The sequence below is a fragment of the Cottoperca gobio genome, chromosome 14 (assembly GCF_900634415.1).
Source record: "Cottoperca gobio chromosome 14, fCotGob3.1, whole genome shotgun sequence".
In the NCBI taxonomy this organism is placed as follows: domain Eukaryota; kingdom Metazoa; phylum Chordata; class Actinopteri; order Perciformes; family Bovichtidae; genus Cottoperca; species Cottoperca gobio.
The window spans coordinates 21719521-21735380 of record NC_041368.1 but is presented as its reverse complement, the minus strand read 5'-3'; the positions used below and the strand labels follow the sequence as shown (position 1 = coordinate 21735380).

Here is a 15860-nt window from a genome sequence, read left to right as displayed (position 1 = left end):
TCGATACTCATCAGCCATATAGCTCAAACATTTGAGTTATGTCCCAAGCTCTTCCTCCAGTTGTAAATGTTCAAACTGTGACTTTGTAACAGCAGCTTTTCTTAGTGTTTTAACAACTCTTCATTATTATTATTATTATTATTATTATTATTATTATTATTATTATTATTATTATCATCTTTGGTCTTTTTTTATTGTGAATTGTATTTATTATATATAATTGTATTTATATTTTAATATATTTTATTTTTGCAAGCAGGTAAATGTTGATCATCATACTGAAAACCAAAGAAAGAAATTGGTAAATAAATAAATACAAGTCAAGGTTAATTTATTATCATTGAGAAACACAGGGTTGCACAATGAAATGCACTTGTAGTCCCTTTATTCTATACAAGAACAACAAAACAACCAAACACAGCAGTGCATTTATTCATTTTGCTTCAGGAGGAATGTAAACAGCAGTGAGGGGATTTCCTTTTCCTCAGCAGCAGCAGCATATGTTAATACTAAACAAGGCTGATAATGTGCAACACATTTCTGTCCTCCCTCAGAAAGACAACAAGGGGAAAGAAAACATCCAAAGCTCCAGGCTTTACCTGGTGTTCGTCTTTCTACATTTTCTTCTGAACAAGTTACGCTCTACTTCTACTAAGCAGTGGGCTGGCATCCTCCCCCTCAGTTTCAGCAGAAGACCATGCACCATTCTCTTTGCCCTCCGTTCTCGCCGCTTCAAGTTCCTCATCCGTCGCTCCAGACTCTCCACCCGAGCTAAGGCTTCACTGAATCTGGCTTTTAGACAAGTGGGAGATGCAGGCAATGCATAGTTGTGGTCCTAGTAGAAATGAAATTAAAAGGTTTTCAGTATCATCACATCACTCACAGTCACAGCTGTTTGGTGCATAGCTGGCCCAAATTCTTAATCTCATTATTCCTGTGTGTGTGTGTGTGTCAGAGATATTCAACACTAGCATGTTGCCCCTGTTTACCTGACCCTGGAACACGTCAAGGATTAGACCCAGTCTGTAAACAGTGCTGCAGGGATGACACATTTTTGTAGGCCAACACAGAAGTTAGCATCGCACTGATTCCTTTGACGATTTCCATTGGATTTTTATGATACTTACACGTTTTGTTCAACAAGATATTCTTCACAAATGAACACCACTTTTATGATTTTTGAAGCGTAAATGCAAACTGCAGAAGTAAATAGCTAACGCTAGGTTATAAACTAACGCATTAAAATCCAGGCTCTTTGGTAGGCAGAGGTTCAGGCTCTTTGGTGGGCAGAGGTTCAGGCTCTTTGGTGGGCAGAGGTTCAGGCTCTTTGGTGGGCAGAGGTTCAGGCTCTTTGGTGGAAAGAGGTTCAGGCTCTTTGGTAGGCAGAGGTTCAGGCTCTTTGGTGGGCAGAGGTTCAGGCTCTTTGGTGGGCAGAGGTTCAGGCTCTTTGGTGGGCAGAGGTTCAGGCTCTTTGGTAGGCAGAGGTTCAGGCTCTTTGGTGGAAAGAGGTTCAGGCTCTTTGGTAGGCAGAGGTTCAGGCTCTTTGGTGGGCAGAGGTTCAGGCTCTTTGGTGGGCAGAGGTTCAGGCTCTTTGGTAGGCAGAGGTTCAGGCTCTTTGGTGGAAAGAGGTTCAGGCTCTTTGGTAGGCAGAGGTTCAGGCTCTTTGGTGGGCAGAGGTTCAGGCTCTTTGGTGGGCAGAGGTTCAGGCTCTTTGGTAGGCAGAGGTTCAGGCTCTTTGGTGGGCAGAGGTTCAGGCTCTTTGGTGGGCAGAGGTTCAGGCTCTTTGGTGGGCAGAGGTTCAGGCTCTTTGGTGGAAAGAGGTTCAGGCTCTTTGGTGGGCAGAGGTTCAGGCTCTTTGGTGGGCAGAGGTTCAGGCTCTTTGGTAGGCAGAGGTTCAGGCTCTTTGGTGGGCAGAGGTTCAGGCTCTTGTAAACGCAGAGAAAAGTCTCCTGACAGGCTCTCTTCAGCCCTCCTGCAGGCTTGTGCTGTTGTGGTTGCCACTGGCTAAAGTGGAAGCTAAAAAACTAGGTTTAAAAAGGGACATATACGAATTTTCAGGTTCATATTTTTTATTTTGGGTTTCTACTAGAACATATTTGCATGCTGTAATTTTCAAAAAACATTATTTTTCTCATACCGTCTGTCAATATAATTATGTACTCACTCCCGTCTGAAATGCTCTGTTTTAGCGCCTGTTTCTTTAAGTCCCCCTCCTGGAAAGCCCAGTCTGCTCTGATTGGCTTGAAATATAAATATGCATATGAATAAATAAATAAAAAATATATATGAATACATTTCCTTTTCATCATTTTCATTAAGGTGCGACATTGACTAACGATCAACTCCAGGATGTTCATAATGAACGCATCTATGCAAATAATGTATTTTGGGAAGCAGCTGTAGCCCAGGCTTCTAAATTGCACACTGTTGGTGTACTTGGTGTTGGTGTAGTGGTACTGTCCTTGTCAGGCTAATCAATACATGCAAGTACATGTATATATGTAATTTGTTTTAATTATTTCAATAAATTATGTAAATAATATTATGTCAATGAAAGTAAACTAAAATTCTGATTTTTATATTAAATCCAACAAAACATATTTTAAATATAAAAAATACAATATCACAAAATGTTGCTAGTATGTCACAAATTACTTGTATCAATATTATTGAAAAGGAACAATTGATGGAGATAAATTACACAATTCACAACAAACCTTAGCAATCTTATCAATAGGTGAAAAAGATTGTCCAGGCTTAGCAGTAATAGTGTCTATCAGTAAGATACTTTGCATAATTACATACCTGCGCCCAACTAAACCAATTACACGCTCCACATGTATTCTTACATTCGCTATCTTTCTTGTTTGTTCAACTTCTATTGCTGACAACTGGCTTTTTCCACGTGTAAATGCAGGATGTTCAGGGATGCTCCATAAAGACCAACACTATCAGCAATGTCAAACCCCCTGTCAGCTAACACTATACCCCCTGGAGTTAACTTCTCTAATATCCCACAACTATCAGTTAAGTGTTTGTCACTAACCCGCCCTCCCCAGGCTTTAGAAATGAATGAAATGACACCTTGTGGGGTAACACCGATAATCATTTTTACAGTGTTATGGTGCTTATAGTTTGATCATGTAACTGCTCTAGCTATGAGACTTGATGGCCTGTTGGTAAAGACTTCAAAACAATCAATAATGACTGATACACGGTTCCCAAAATTCTGTTTGAAGCTGGCATGTTTTTTTGTAGGTTTTCTCTATCGGGCAACAACATTAAAAATCTGACACTCAAGACATCAATCCATTTGTCAAATACTCGGCATGCTGTAGACCTAGATATTCCAAATCTATAACTCAAATCTTCAAAGGGCATGTTAAGGCGTAGGCGTGAGTACTAAGAGGAGTTCTTGAAGCTTTGTTAGAGAGTTGAGCGTGCCTGAATAAACTAATCCACCACATATTGACATTACTTGCTGTAGTATCATGCAATTTGCAAGGCCAGTGTAGAATTTGGTTTTCTCTTCATTTATCTGAAAACTGGCTTCAGTTAAATCTGCTTCTAATATTTTTTTTCTTCAGTTCCACCAATTCGCAAGTCATGTCTCGATTGCAGATATTTGTAACCAAGTGAGATCTGTTTGGCATTCACAATCTCTTGCCTCTGGGAGGTTTTGATCTGTGAGAATTTCATTGTTTAAATCTGGTACATCTGTTCACCAAAAGGTGAACATGTACACGTGAACGGCCGCCGTCTTGGTTGTGTATACCAACCAACATGGCTGACTTCCGGGTTGGGAAAGAAGCGTGACGTCACATGCACACGATCTATACATATATTGTAAACATCTTACCTGGCGAAGTTGATATGCATTCTAGATCTAGTGTATTCAAAGATACTGAGGCTGCTTCTAATTTTGCTTTCTTGGCAGATCTTTCCTTCCTCCTGCTGCTTATTGATGAGCATTCGTCTTGATCTTTTTGTGTCCTAATTTTTGTGTTGGCGCCCAATCTGAATTTGTTTTATCATAAGACTTTGCCGCTTCTCCTAGTGACGAGAAGTAAGGTGAGAAGTAAGGTCTTACAGTGTTCGGGTATAACATTGAACACATAGCTTTAGCATGAGCTCTTGCCAGATATAAAGTGGACGCCACACACACGGGTGAATTTTCTTCTGTTAAATCCTCACGAGGTATGTTGCTAAACCACAGTTTACGCCGTTCAGTAGACAGCAATTCATCCCTCTTTTGTGGATCGTTGTTTTTGATGATTTTAGGAAATCTAAAGAACCGTTTCTCTGGGTCACGAGTAGCGTTATTACCACAACTATACACTGCGCACAAAATTGGCATTTTCTTTCAATCTTACGACGTTTAAATACACGTGAACAGCCGCCATCTTGGTTGTGTATATCATCCAACATGGCTGACTTTTGGTTTGGGAAATAAGCGTGCGGTCACAATTAACAAACAAGTTGCCCGGCCCACTATGGCGACACTGCAGCGCCTATGGTTCTAAACATCCGGTGATTGTCTCAAACATTCGGGCACTTCCGTCTCCTGGAAACCGCCGCCTCTTTGGTTCCCACCCAACCAAACAAAGCTCAGATGGAGATTTCTCCCGGTTCAGAAACAGCTCTGTCTCCGGCCAGCTGATCCCCGTCACTTAGCGCGACTTGTTATTAGAAAACCAAGCTCATGTTTGCCGGTTACTACCTCTGTCGTTAACGTTATCTACAACTGACGGTTTGTTATTGCAGCCATTGCGCAACAGTAACGTTAGCTAGCTGCCGCTGACAGTATCCAAACGGCAGCCGGTTTGTCGGGTACCGGCTGTACTTTAAAACGGGTTTGACAAACACGGATGAAAGCCCCGGTTCGGTTCGGCTCCTGCTCGGAGTTCAGATGTTGAGGAAGATTTGTTGACTCAAGCTAGCTACCAGGTGAGTGTTTGTATATGGAGTTAGCTAGGTTAGCTAACGTTAACGTTAATGGCTGTTGTTTTGGCTATGTCATGTTTGTCCCAGTGATGGAAGAAGTGCTCCACATGTTACAAGTTAAAGTCCTTCATTCAGTAAAAGTACAAAAGTATTACCATTAAAATAAACTTAAAGTATTCGTATTGCTGGATGGCTCATTTCTAAAGAATAAAAACAATATATTATTGTTATTATTATAGTTATTGATGCATTAATGTGTCCTTTTTAATGTTGCAGTTGGTAAATGTTTGACTACTTTTGTGAGTTTACGTCTTATTTTAGCTTATTCTTAATGATCAAGGTGTTGTCAGTTAGAAATACAGATTATGTAACTTTGTTTTCATATTCATAACGAAAGTAACGAAGCACATTGGCTCAAGTACTATACAACAATACAAAACAAATGATCAAGTTATTAAATATGATGTTATAGATTAAACTACCCGACACCAACAGTATATAAAGTGTTGAAATGTATTGTACCTCCACCAGCTGTAACATTTAAATGCTGCTTATGTGTTAAAGCCTCAGTAATAATATATTTAAATAATAGGATTTGAATAACAGGCACCAAGTACTTTTATTTTAATACTTTAAGTACATTTTCTTGGTAATACTTCTGTACTGTGTGAGTATTTTTAAAAAGCGGTATTGTTACTTTTACTTAAGTAAAAGATCTGAGTACTTCTTCCTCCACTGTTCGTCATAAAGTGAATACTTTGGGTTTTTGGACTGGATATTTAAGAGTTAAAACTGTACTCGTAACATGTATGTACTATAATATTCTTTACATATTATTTAGTTTCAGTACTAATTTACAGTTTGGAAGAAATTACTAAGTTGTGGCAATTACAGTTTGGTTTCACTTTCATGTTATAAGTCTGAACTCTAAACAAAATGATGAAGAGATTCTGTAAAATAAAAATAATGCAACAGATGATACAGATAATAAGAGGAAGTTAAAAGATTTAGAAGAACCGCAGAAAACTTTAGAATTTGGTAATTATGGTATTTTATGATTTATGAAGAAAAGAAAACGTGGATATTGTCTGTAAATGTTGTCAAAGAACCATATCACTGTACTTTGCAAGGTTGGATCCTCCTCACACTACACTTTGCACAGTATGTAGTAAAACACACATTTTCCAAGACTTTATAATCTCGTAAATTTACCGTTTTTTAATTAAATGTATCCAAAAAATATTCTCTTTAATCTCTTTCCCCTCCCCCACTTTTCATATAATAGTTTTTTTTTTAACAATGACCTACAATGGGCCTAATACGCTGTTTGTTGTTGTTTGCCTCTCATTTGTTGTGTGTCCTGTCGTTTCACCACGCAGCACACTGAGCAGCCCTGAACATTAACTCCCTCCTCCTGTTTGCTCTGCTGCGGTCTCGTCCTGGGCTTTTCCTCCACACTCCAGTCACCATGAGTGCAATGCGTGTGGACGCCAAAGTGGTGATGCTGGGAAAGGAGAGTGTGGGAAAGACCAGCCTGGTGGAGAGATACGTTCATCATCGCTTCTTGGTCGGCCCGTACCAGAACGTGAGTGTCAGCTGCTTCAATTTCCATGCTGCCGATGAAAGGCATTATTTTTATATTTAGCTCCAGGGAGGTCATGGAAATTAAACTCAAGTCATCTTAAAGCGTAAAAGCCGTCATACAAACGAATGCAGTCATGTGTCTGTATGTTTCTCTATGCAGATGCTGCATTAGCACTTTCATAAGAATGTTGCATATTAATGCTGGAGCTGTTTAGACATGCCTCTCTCGTGTCCTGTTTAATAACACACCGTGATGTTTTTATAACGGCTGCATGAAGTGATACAGTGGCTTTGGTGTGTAAGGATGTATGCAGAAGTCACGGTTCGGTTTAAATCCTGGTTTACGAGTCGTGGTTTGGTGCGAGTTGGGTACAGCTGGAAAAAAACCCTTTTCATTTGTTTTGAACAGACAGTAAATGTACACTTACAGTAAAGACTGTAAGTGTAAGTGTAAAAGAGCACTTCTGTATTACACCGACTGTACGAGCACTTCCCCGAAGAGCAAACGGGTCACAGTCCGCTCTAAAACTGAGAAGCGTCTCTTAGGCTGTGATATTGAAAATACAAAATAAAAGTTTTGCATTAGGAGGAGAGTTTCAATTAGTTCCACTTTTGCTATATTTAAACATTGAAAGCACCCAAACATTTCTGCCTGTCACTGTATTAAGCAGTAAAATGTGTACAATGTAAAATATACAAACTAAGACTCGCAGCATTTCCATCATGAGTGTCTGATGCTCGTGTTCTCTTCCTGACAGACTATCGGTGCTGCTTTTGTTGCCAAACCAATCCAGGTGGGAGAGAAAGTGATCACTCTGGGAATATGGGTGAGTTAGAAGCTACCCGATACGAATCTTTGTACCGCGTCACTGCCACAATAACAGCCTAGACGTAGCAACTGATTTAGCTTTGTACTCCTCAAGTTGGAAAGTTTCAAAGAATTATCCAAATCCATTCAGCAGAACCAGAAATATTGTCTTTTTTTATTCCACACATTCTTCTTTTTTGTCAAAACCTAGCGCCTACTGTACCCCGGTGCAACTGTGCGACTTTATTTCACATGTGCTGTAGACTCAAGACCTGTAAACAGACTTTGATGTGTAAAATCTGATGATTTGTATCTGCTTAAGTTTTTATCTTCTATTATTGGTGGGTATTTTATTCCATTTACTCTTTAAGTGTCTCTCTTTATTTGCCTCATAGCAGCCCTGAAATATTTTAATCCTGGTTCAATTATGTAAAGCACTGCTTTGCAAAGTGCTGTGTGTGTGTATGTGTCTATATATATATATATATATATATATATATATATATATATATATATATATATATATATATATATATATATTACTTGGAATCTAATGTAATTAATTGATGAAGGTCCTTCTTCATACATAGGGTGTCATAAATTATTTAAGCATTCCACTTCTCATTATCTGTGATGGATATACTTGGCATGACTTGCATATTACAGTCCCCGACATCTGCTTCATTAGACTCGATGTGTGAGGAAACAACCAAATGATGTATATTTGATGAAATGACAACTTGGCTGAGTTTTATAACAGTGAGGGGAAATTAGCTTTGCGCCTCAGAGCTTGTCACACTGGGGATTACCCGGCAGTTAACGCCGGCATGGGGGTTGTAGGAATGTTGACTGTGACAATTATAACATCAGATCAAGGATTTTAAAGGGCAGAGACATTACAGGAAGCAGTTAGCATTCTGGTCTCAATTTACTGTGGATGGATTTCAGTTTTTCTTTCCTCTCCGTCTCACTCAGGACACAGCTGGATCAGAGCGCTACGAAGCCATGAGCAGAATCTACTACAGAGGAGCCCGGGCAGCCATCGTCTGCTACGGTAAATGTTCCTCATCATCTGGAAGTTCCCTTCCTGGTTCATCAAAATGACACATTTATTAGAAGTAGACAAATCCCTTCATGCCTCATTAAGTATGCACGTATCTATGAATATGCAAACTACCAGTCGTCTGACTGGAACTGAAACGTACCTGTTGACCAACATGTCGCTGTGTAGCCAAGATAAATACATGAAACATCATATTAGGTATGTGGCGTATGAAACCCTGGCTGGCTCGCTCTGTGTTTGTGAGTCATTGGTTCACTGCAGCTCCAAGGTGGAGAAGTTGACTATTTATTTTGCTCATGACTTTTTAAGTCTTGAAGCACATAAAAAAAACAGCATCTGGACATAACAAGGTTAAAACTGGATGCTTCTGGGTCTTTAAGGAAAGTGTTCAGGTGTCATAACTCCAACATCTGGTTGTAGTATTTGGGCAACAGCAGCTGGATGCATTTCTAATTTAACTTCACCGCATACAGAACTGAATGCACAAAGTTATGGGGAACTGAACATTGTGCCGCTTCATACAGCACAACCGCTTTGGTGGTTGGTCCACAGAGAAGCCAGGCGGAGCTCACGCAGATGTCTGTCTCTCTGTCTGTCTCTCTGTCTGTCTGTCTGTCTGTCTGTCTGTCTCTCTCTCTCTCTCTCTGAAGCCAAAGAGATCGAAACTGAGAGGTTTTAACTTTAAGTTTGATTAGTATGAATGCAAAGTTAAAGAAATCTACTGAAAAATAAGAGAGCCAACCTAAACATGGGAAACTCTGGGATCACTGTCTTGTATGAAAGTATGTGTCAGTGAAGAGTTCTCCCAACACATCAGTGCTGGAGCGTGAAGATAAGATGAGCACTTTGATCCCTGAGAAGACGAGTCAGAGCAGCAGAGACGAGCTCATAGAGGACATGAAGACAATCTTACAGGGTCTGATGATGATGATGATGATGATGATGATGATGATGATGATGATGACATTCCTTTCATGTGACTTTCCATTGTGAAAGAGTAAGAGCTGCTCGATTAGTTGTATTGAATAACTGTCCTTGAGCACTTCATGCAGGAATGTGTTCATATACATATCTTGTTTTTAACCTTCAGATCTGACTGACGGCAGCAGTTTCCAGCGAGCTCGCTTCTGGGTGAAGGAGCTGCAGAACTGCGAGGAAGTAAGAAAATGTTTCTGGTCTAAAGTTAAATGTAACAGAGCTGAATGTTGAATCTATTATTCTAGCTTCTTACCTTTTCATGAAGCTATTCTAAACAATACAGTAGTAGTAAAAGTGTGTCACGAGACTCAATAGTTTATATACGGGATGATTTCAGTCTGTTTAATGTAGTCATTAAACGCATCGTGTTGTGTTTAGTGACTCGTGTGTAAATGTAACTTGTGTCTAATCAGTGCTTTCTACAGTCAATGCATAAAAACATCAGCTAGTTGGAGTTCTACAATTCAAAGTGACATGTTGAACTCTGTATGCGTCACTTAATTACGTTGTGTGTTGTCCTCCAGCACTGTAAGATCTACCTGTGTGGCTCTAAGAGCGACCTGATTGAAGGAGATCGGAGTCTGCGCCAAATCGACTTCCACGATGCTCAGGACTTTACTGACGGTAATTACAGTCTCTGTGTTCTCGACCTGCCGCTGTTACCTGGACTGTGCTGTGTGATCCTGAACACAACACAGCCTTTATTAAGATGTCTGACCAGCAGAACACAACGTGTGTGTGTGTGTGTGTGTGTGTGTGTGTGTGTGTGTGTGTGTGTGTGTGTGTGTGTGTGTGTGTGTGTGTGTGTGTGTGTGTGTGTGTGTGTGTGTGTGTGTGTGTGTGTGTGTGTGTGCACTAATTTAGAAATCTGTTAACTGATCTTTTGCTTACATTTCAAATCTTTAAAAACAAACAAATGGATTATGGCTGCAACTAACGGTCATTTTGGTTATTGATTTATTTGTGGATTGTTTTTTTTAAATTGTTTTGTACTAAAATGTCCCGAAATGTTTGTTTTCTTTAATGTGGCATCGCAATTCCCCAAATTCAAATAACTTGTTTTGTTCAACCCACAGTCCAAACTTATTTTGTTTAATATTATAAAAGACTACGAAAGAAACATCTGTAAACAAATAATTAATTTTAAAAAATGGTTACCTCTTAATTTTCAGTAGTTTCAGCGCTAAACTTGGTTTATTTTTACATTTTGCTGGCTTGTATTTACTTTTTGTACAAAGTAGAAAACATGATCTGAAGAAGGCAGAAGAAGGCTTTTGTTGTTGCACAGCTGGTTTCCTGTGTCTCAGCGTGTCACACCGCAGACTGAATGTGTTTTACTAAGGCGGGAAACTACAGCTGACCAGAAATCATTAGAAAACGTCTCTGAGCTGCACGTCTGAATCAGTTTTTCTCAATGTGCGTATGTGTTTGTTTACTAATATTGTTCAGCTGTTCGATATTGTAAGTGTGGACCCTGGTCCTGCTGGACACCGGGAAGCCTTTTTGACATTTTCCTGGATTCATCCAAACTTTCTCTTTTTCAACACAACATCATTTCTGTCAAATGTTGTATTTGTACTATGTTGTTTATCCTGTACACACGACATCTATTGCACGTCTGTCCGTCTTGGGAGAGGGATCCCTCCTCAGTCTCTCCCTGAGGTTTCTAACATGTTCCCCTTTAATTATGGGGTTTCTTTTAGGAAGTTTTTCCTTGTGCGATGCGACGGTCTAAAGACAGAGGGTCTAAGAACAGAGGGTCTGAGGACAGAGGGTCTGAGGACAGAGGGTCTGAGGACAGAGGGTCTGAGGACAGAGGGTTTAAAGACAGAGGGTCTGAGGACAGAGGGTCTGAGGACAGAGGGTTTAAAGACAGAGGGTCTAAGGACAGAGGGTCTAAAGACAGAAGGTCTGAGAACAGAGGGTCTGAGGACAGAGGGTCTGAGGACAGAGGGTTTGAGGACAGAGGGTCTGAGGACAGAGGGTCTAAGGACAGAGGGTTTAAAGACAGAGGGTCTGAGGACAGAGGGTCTAAGGACAGAGGGTTTAAAGACAGAGGGTCTGAGGACAGAGGGTCTAAGGACAGAGGGTTTAAAGACAGAGGGTCTGAGGACAGAGGGTCTGAGGACAGAGGGTTTAAAGACAGAGGGTCTGAGGACAGAGGGTCTAAGGACAGAGGGTTTAAAGACAGAGGGTCTGAGGACAGAGGGTCTAAGGACAGAGGGTTTAAAGACAGAGGGTCTGAGGACAGAGGGTCTAAGGACAGAGGGTCTAAGGACAGAGGGTCTGAGGACAGAGGGTCTGAGGACAGAGGGTCTAAGGACAGAGGGTGTCGTATCCTGTACAGTCTGTAAAGCACACTGAGACAAATGTATAATTTGTGATATTGGGCTATATGAATACATTTGATTTGAAAAAGATTTAGTTTATTTATATAGTTTTATAAATGAAGCACACTTTGCCTTCATCCTGCTGTGCTGCAGCCGTTCCTCTCTTTTTTATGCACATGTGAAACACTCTTAACTGAGTATCTGCAGGTCTTAGTCTTAAAGCATTGAATCTTGTGTACTCAGGAAATGCCATATTACATTTTAAACCAATCTCTTAGATATAATCACACATTTACTTCCTGCTGACTTCTACCAGCCTCCGTGTGCGAAGCGTCTTTCACACGTTCGTGCCGCAGACAGTTAACCTCACTGTTTTGTTTTGCTTTCAGAGATCGGCGCGCTGCACTTCGAGACCTCCAGTAAAACAGGAAATAACGTCGGTGAGTCACACCTTCAGTCATCTGCAGGACGCATTTAACAATGGCGGTGGGCTGTATCTCATTTTTAATCACTGCCTGTAAATTGAGGAAGTGGGTTTCCCCTCAGACTCTGATATCTGCAAATCTGGGAAACTTTAAACACGCTGGATTATAGTAAGAGAACTCTCATAGAGCTATTTCTTCAGTAAAGACACTGTGGAATATTTGAACTGGAAAGTCTCTGTTAAGCAGGTTTACCTGTCGGTCTGCTGTCTGATTGAGTTCCTGAGTGTTTTACAGTAAAGTCACACAAGTCAACAGTCTTCATCAGATTAAAGCTGCAGCAGCACAAAGTGAAATACACAGAGATTCAACGTCTTTTAGAAGAAAACTGTAATTCATATATCACTTAATCACCACCTTTAATTCAGATAGACAGTAAAACTAGCTTAATAAAAATTAAGTCCTGGAAGAAAACCCTTTTGTCTGGGGAAGAAACATCAGGGAGAGCAAGTGACATCCAGTCTTTCACAGCAGACAAGCCTCTAATTTAAAATGTCAGAATGATCACCCGCCCTCATAGGAACAGACAGCGGAGTATCGTCAGCGTAGCAGCGGAACTTAAATCCATGACTGCGTATAATTTGGCTTTACTTTCAAACTCAGCTGGGACTCATGGGCTCTTTCCTTCACGGTCCAGTCACATCTGAATAAAGACACAATTAATATTGACGTAACAGACAGTATGTGTGAATGACAGAGCAGTTACTTTATAATGAAGGCGACAATGTTACATATTCACATCAAAACTATTCAAATGAGCTTTAATTTGCAATAAAGATACATTTCTCAGCAGCAGTATAGAGAACTAAATAACTTAAAGTATTCGACTGCAAGCTTTAAACAATATTAAGGGTATTGGAGTATTTGGAAATATGCCTGTAACTCTTGAACGATTGTGAAAAAGGGAAGTGCATAAAAATGTAAGACATTATTCAAGAAAAGAGGAAGAATTAAAAGCCTTTGATGTTTTCTAAATAGATGGAAACATGAGCAATATGTGTTTAGTTTGTTCTTTGAATATTGGCTTGGCCTTTAGTGTTCCTGCACGTGTTCTAGATCGATAATGTAATGGTGAAAGTGCAGTACGCTGAAGGGCTTTAACCCATTGGACCTGTTTTTGTGAATGAACTGATGGAGACTGACCTCCTTCTTCCTCTACTTGACAGATGAGTTGTTCCAGAAAGTTGCTGAAGATTACAACAGCACTGCCTTCCAGTATATGACAGGTGAGGGTTTTATTTATTATTTATTATTTGTATTAATCCTCAAAAGTTCCCCCATTTGAGAAACGCTGGTATAAATAATAGCAAGTCTTCCTCCTGATCCCAAAGCTGCTATAAACCAGAGATGAACACGTCTTTCTGTGTTTCAGCAGAGGAAACGGGCGTGGACTTGGGCCAGAAGAAAGACTCATATTTCTACTCCTGTTGCCATAACAACTGATGGCGAGCAACAGGAAGGGAAACAGAAGTTGTCACCTTCCCTCGGCTGGAGTAAAAACCTGGATTTTATGTTGGATTGACGGATGGGTGTTTGGATAACTCCGCTCCGGAGCTGGCATCCACACCACAGAAGAAGAAGAACTCAAGCAGCGCTTATATTTAGTTCCATATCTTTATTTCTTTTGTGCCATAAAAAAAAAAAAACCTGACTGCTGCAAAACTTCATAGAAGAGGATCTACTACGACTGCAACTGTTACTGGGTTTCTCTTTTCCTTCTGTAGCTTCTTCTGAGCTGGACCATGGAAGTAAAAAGCTTTGTGGTGTTTATCAATCGGAAGTTAAAGAGGATCCTTCTGTACACGGACTGGCAGAGAGAACGTGATTGTTGTAGCGAGTGCTTCGGGAGGGGAGTGGTTGTGGAAACCAGTATGATATCCTGCACATCTTCGGTGAAGTGAAGCCAACTAGATATAAAAAAACAAAACGCGCCTATGATCAGTTACAGAAGCCGAGAGGCAAGTGAGAAAAGAATCCTGCGGATCTGTTTTCTGTGTCTGATCTAGATTCTCTCCTGTATTTATGACTTTATTTATTTATTATTTTCATCTGTGAAGCAGGTGGTTGAAAGGTTTTGCCAGGTGACATTTCTTTTTTTTTTTTTTGCCAGGTCAATTTCTTTAACTTTTTTTTACTCACTTGGCCAAATTGTTTCCCCCACCCTGTTATTCATAAACACAGGAGAGAAACATTTAGATCAGACTTCTCTCTCACACTTAATTTAAATTAATTTATTCTTATACCTTTTACAAATCTGGTGTAACTCATGAATTAAATGATACCAATGATCTTATAAAGGCCTTAATACCCGCAGTAGAAATGTGTCAACACCTTTACCACATTATGGATGTATTAAGAGATCTGGATACAGCGCCACCACGCAGCCAGTGGTCACTATCGGTACTGCAACAAAAAGCTTTTTACCCATAGGTTACCATAATAAGAGACCGCTTTAACATCTTAAACTGCAGTTTAATTATTGCTTTGTCTAAATAATTGCAATCCATGGAGGTTTTGTATTTGTAAAACTTTCCCAGTCATCCCAAAGTAAAGTTTATGGGATGCACGGGAATATGCTGACAGCTGGGAAACCTCTTTTTTTTGGCTCAAGCAATCTGTGAGCAACTTCCTTTCAAAAGAATAGTGGCCATCTTTGTAGTCCGGTATCCAGTTCCTATAATACATCCACAGTGACGGCGTGCATGTATCTGGTACATTATATTTTGCAGCATAAGCTATGATTCTGAATTTACGAGGACTTTGAAGTTTTGCCAACACTGTAATTAAATTGCATGGCCTGAGTGGATTTAGAGTTTAAATGCAGCAACTGTCCTTAAGATAGAACATCTTAAGGACAGTTGCTTTTCTGCATTTAAAGTCTAAATGTTCTATTTTGTAATTTAAAATGCATAGTACACACAAGGAAATGTGTCAAACTTTCTTTTAGTCTTTTGTTGCAGTGAAATGTTCCTTTTGAAGCTTTGAAAGGTTTTAAGAAACACTTAAAGAACATGCTGTTCCCCTCCCACTGTGGTGAGAAACTGCACATTTCACAAACACAGGAAAGAAACGCGTGTGGGTGAATGTTGTAATATTGTTCAAACTGTCATCCGAACAATATTTACAGCTGTATTTAACTGAAAGACTCTAATTTATTGCCTTTTAAGTTGTGCTGCCTGGAAGACGTGGGGAAATAAATGAACACAATATCAGTTTCCTCCATGTTCCTGCTTTGACGTTTCATGTGTAGATATTTTGATGCACAAAGCTGATTGTACAGGGATCCACATTTTGTTTTGCCTTTGTGTATAATATCTGAGCTTTTTATGCATTTGAGTGAAAATAATAGCAATATACTGTATAAAAATGTAAAATGTGTTGGAAATCCTCACAAACCTTAACATTTATGCATCGTGGCCTGCAAAACAATCAGCTTTTTCTTATTCCACTTGCAGATAATTCTTGTGCCTCAAAGGGACATTATAACAAGCCAAATAAAATCACTTAATCAGCAACAATCAGTGGAACAGAACTAAATCAACGTATTGTTTAGCCCATCACCTGGGCTTAATAATGCAAATATATTTTGGAAATAACTCCCGTTGTGTTTTTAAGCTTCTCTCCAAGTTGAGAGCATTTTGAAAACTGTTCTCGGTGATGCGTTCAGGGAC

At 39.8% G+C, this 15860-nt stretch overlaps 1 protein-coding gene across 3 annotated transcripts; it reads left to right on the top strand.

The window, feature by feature from the left end:
* The first annotated feature begins 4459 nt into the window (after positions 1–4459).
* rab24 (RAB24, member RAS oncogene family) lies at positions 4460–15406 on the top strand. 3 transcript variants are annotated; one of them, XM_029447856.1, is made up of 9 exons: positions 4460–4947; positions 6408–6529; positions 7287–7355; positions 8312–8390; positions 9490–9557; positions 9902–10001; positions 12097–12147; positions 13356–13415; positions 13562–15406. In XM_029447856.1, the coding sequence occupies exons 2-9, from the start codon at positions 6413–6415 to the stop codon at positions 13630–13632; spliced, it is 615 nt and encodes a 204-aa protein (XP_029303716.1). In that variant the 5' UTR covers positions 4460–4947; positions 6408–6412; the 3' UTR covers positions 13633–15406. The 3 variants fall into 3 exon arrangements, with proteins under 3 accessions (XP_029303716.1, XP_029303717.1, XP_029303715.1); XM_029447857.1 differs by having other exon boundaries at positions 6324–6529; positions 13565–15406; XM_029447855.1 differs by having other exon boundaries at positions 4462–4947; positions 6324–6529.
* The last annotated feature ends 454 nt before the right edge of the window (positions 15407–15860 follow it).

Bases quoted from the DNA above. Each gene is read 5' to 3' on its own strand.
- rab24 (XM_029447856.1), top strand. From the start codon at position 6,413: ATGAGTGCAATGCGTGTGGACGCCAAAGTGGTGATGCTGGGAAAGGAG. The intron at 6,530-7,286 runs GTGAGTGTCAGC...TCTTCCTGACAG, and splicing joins TGGTCGGCCCGTACCAGAAC to ACTATCGGTGCTGCTTTTGT. The intron at 8,391-9,489 runs GTAAATGTTCCT...TTTAACCTTCAG, and splicing joins GGCAGCCATCGTCTGCTACG to ATCTGACTGACGGCAGCAGT.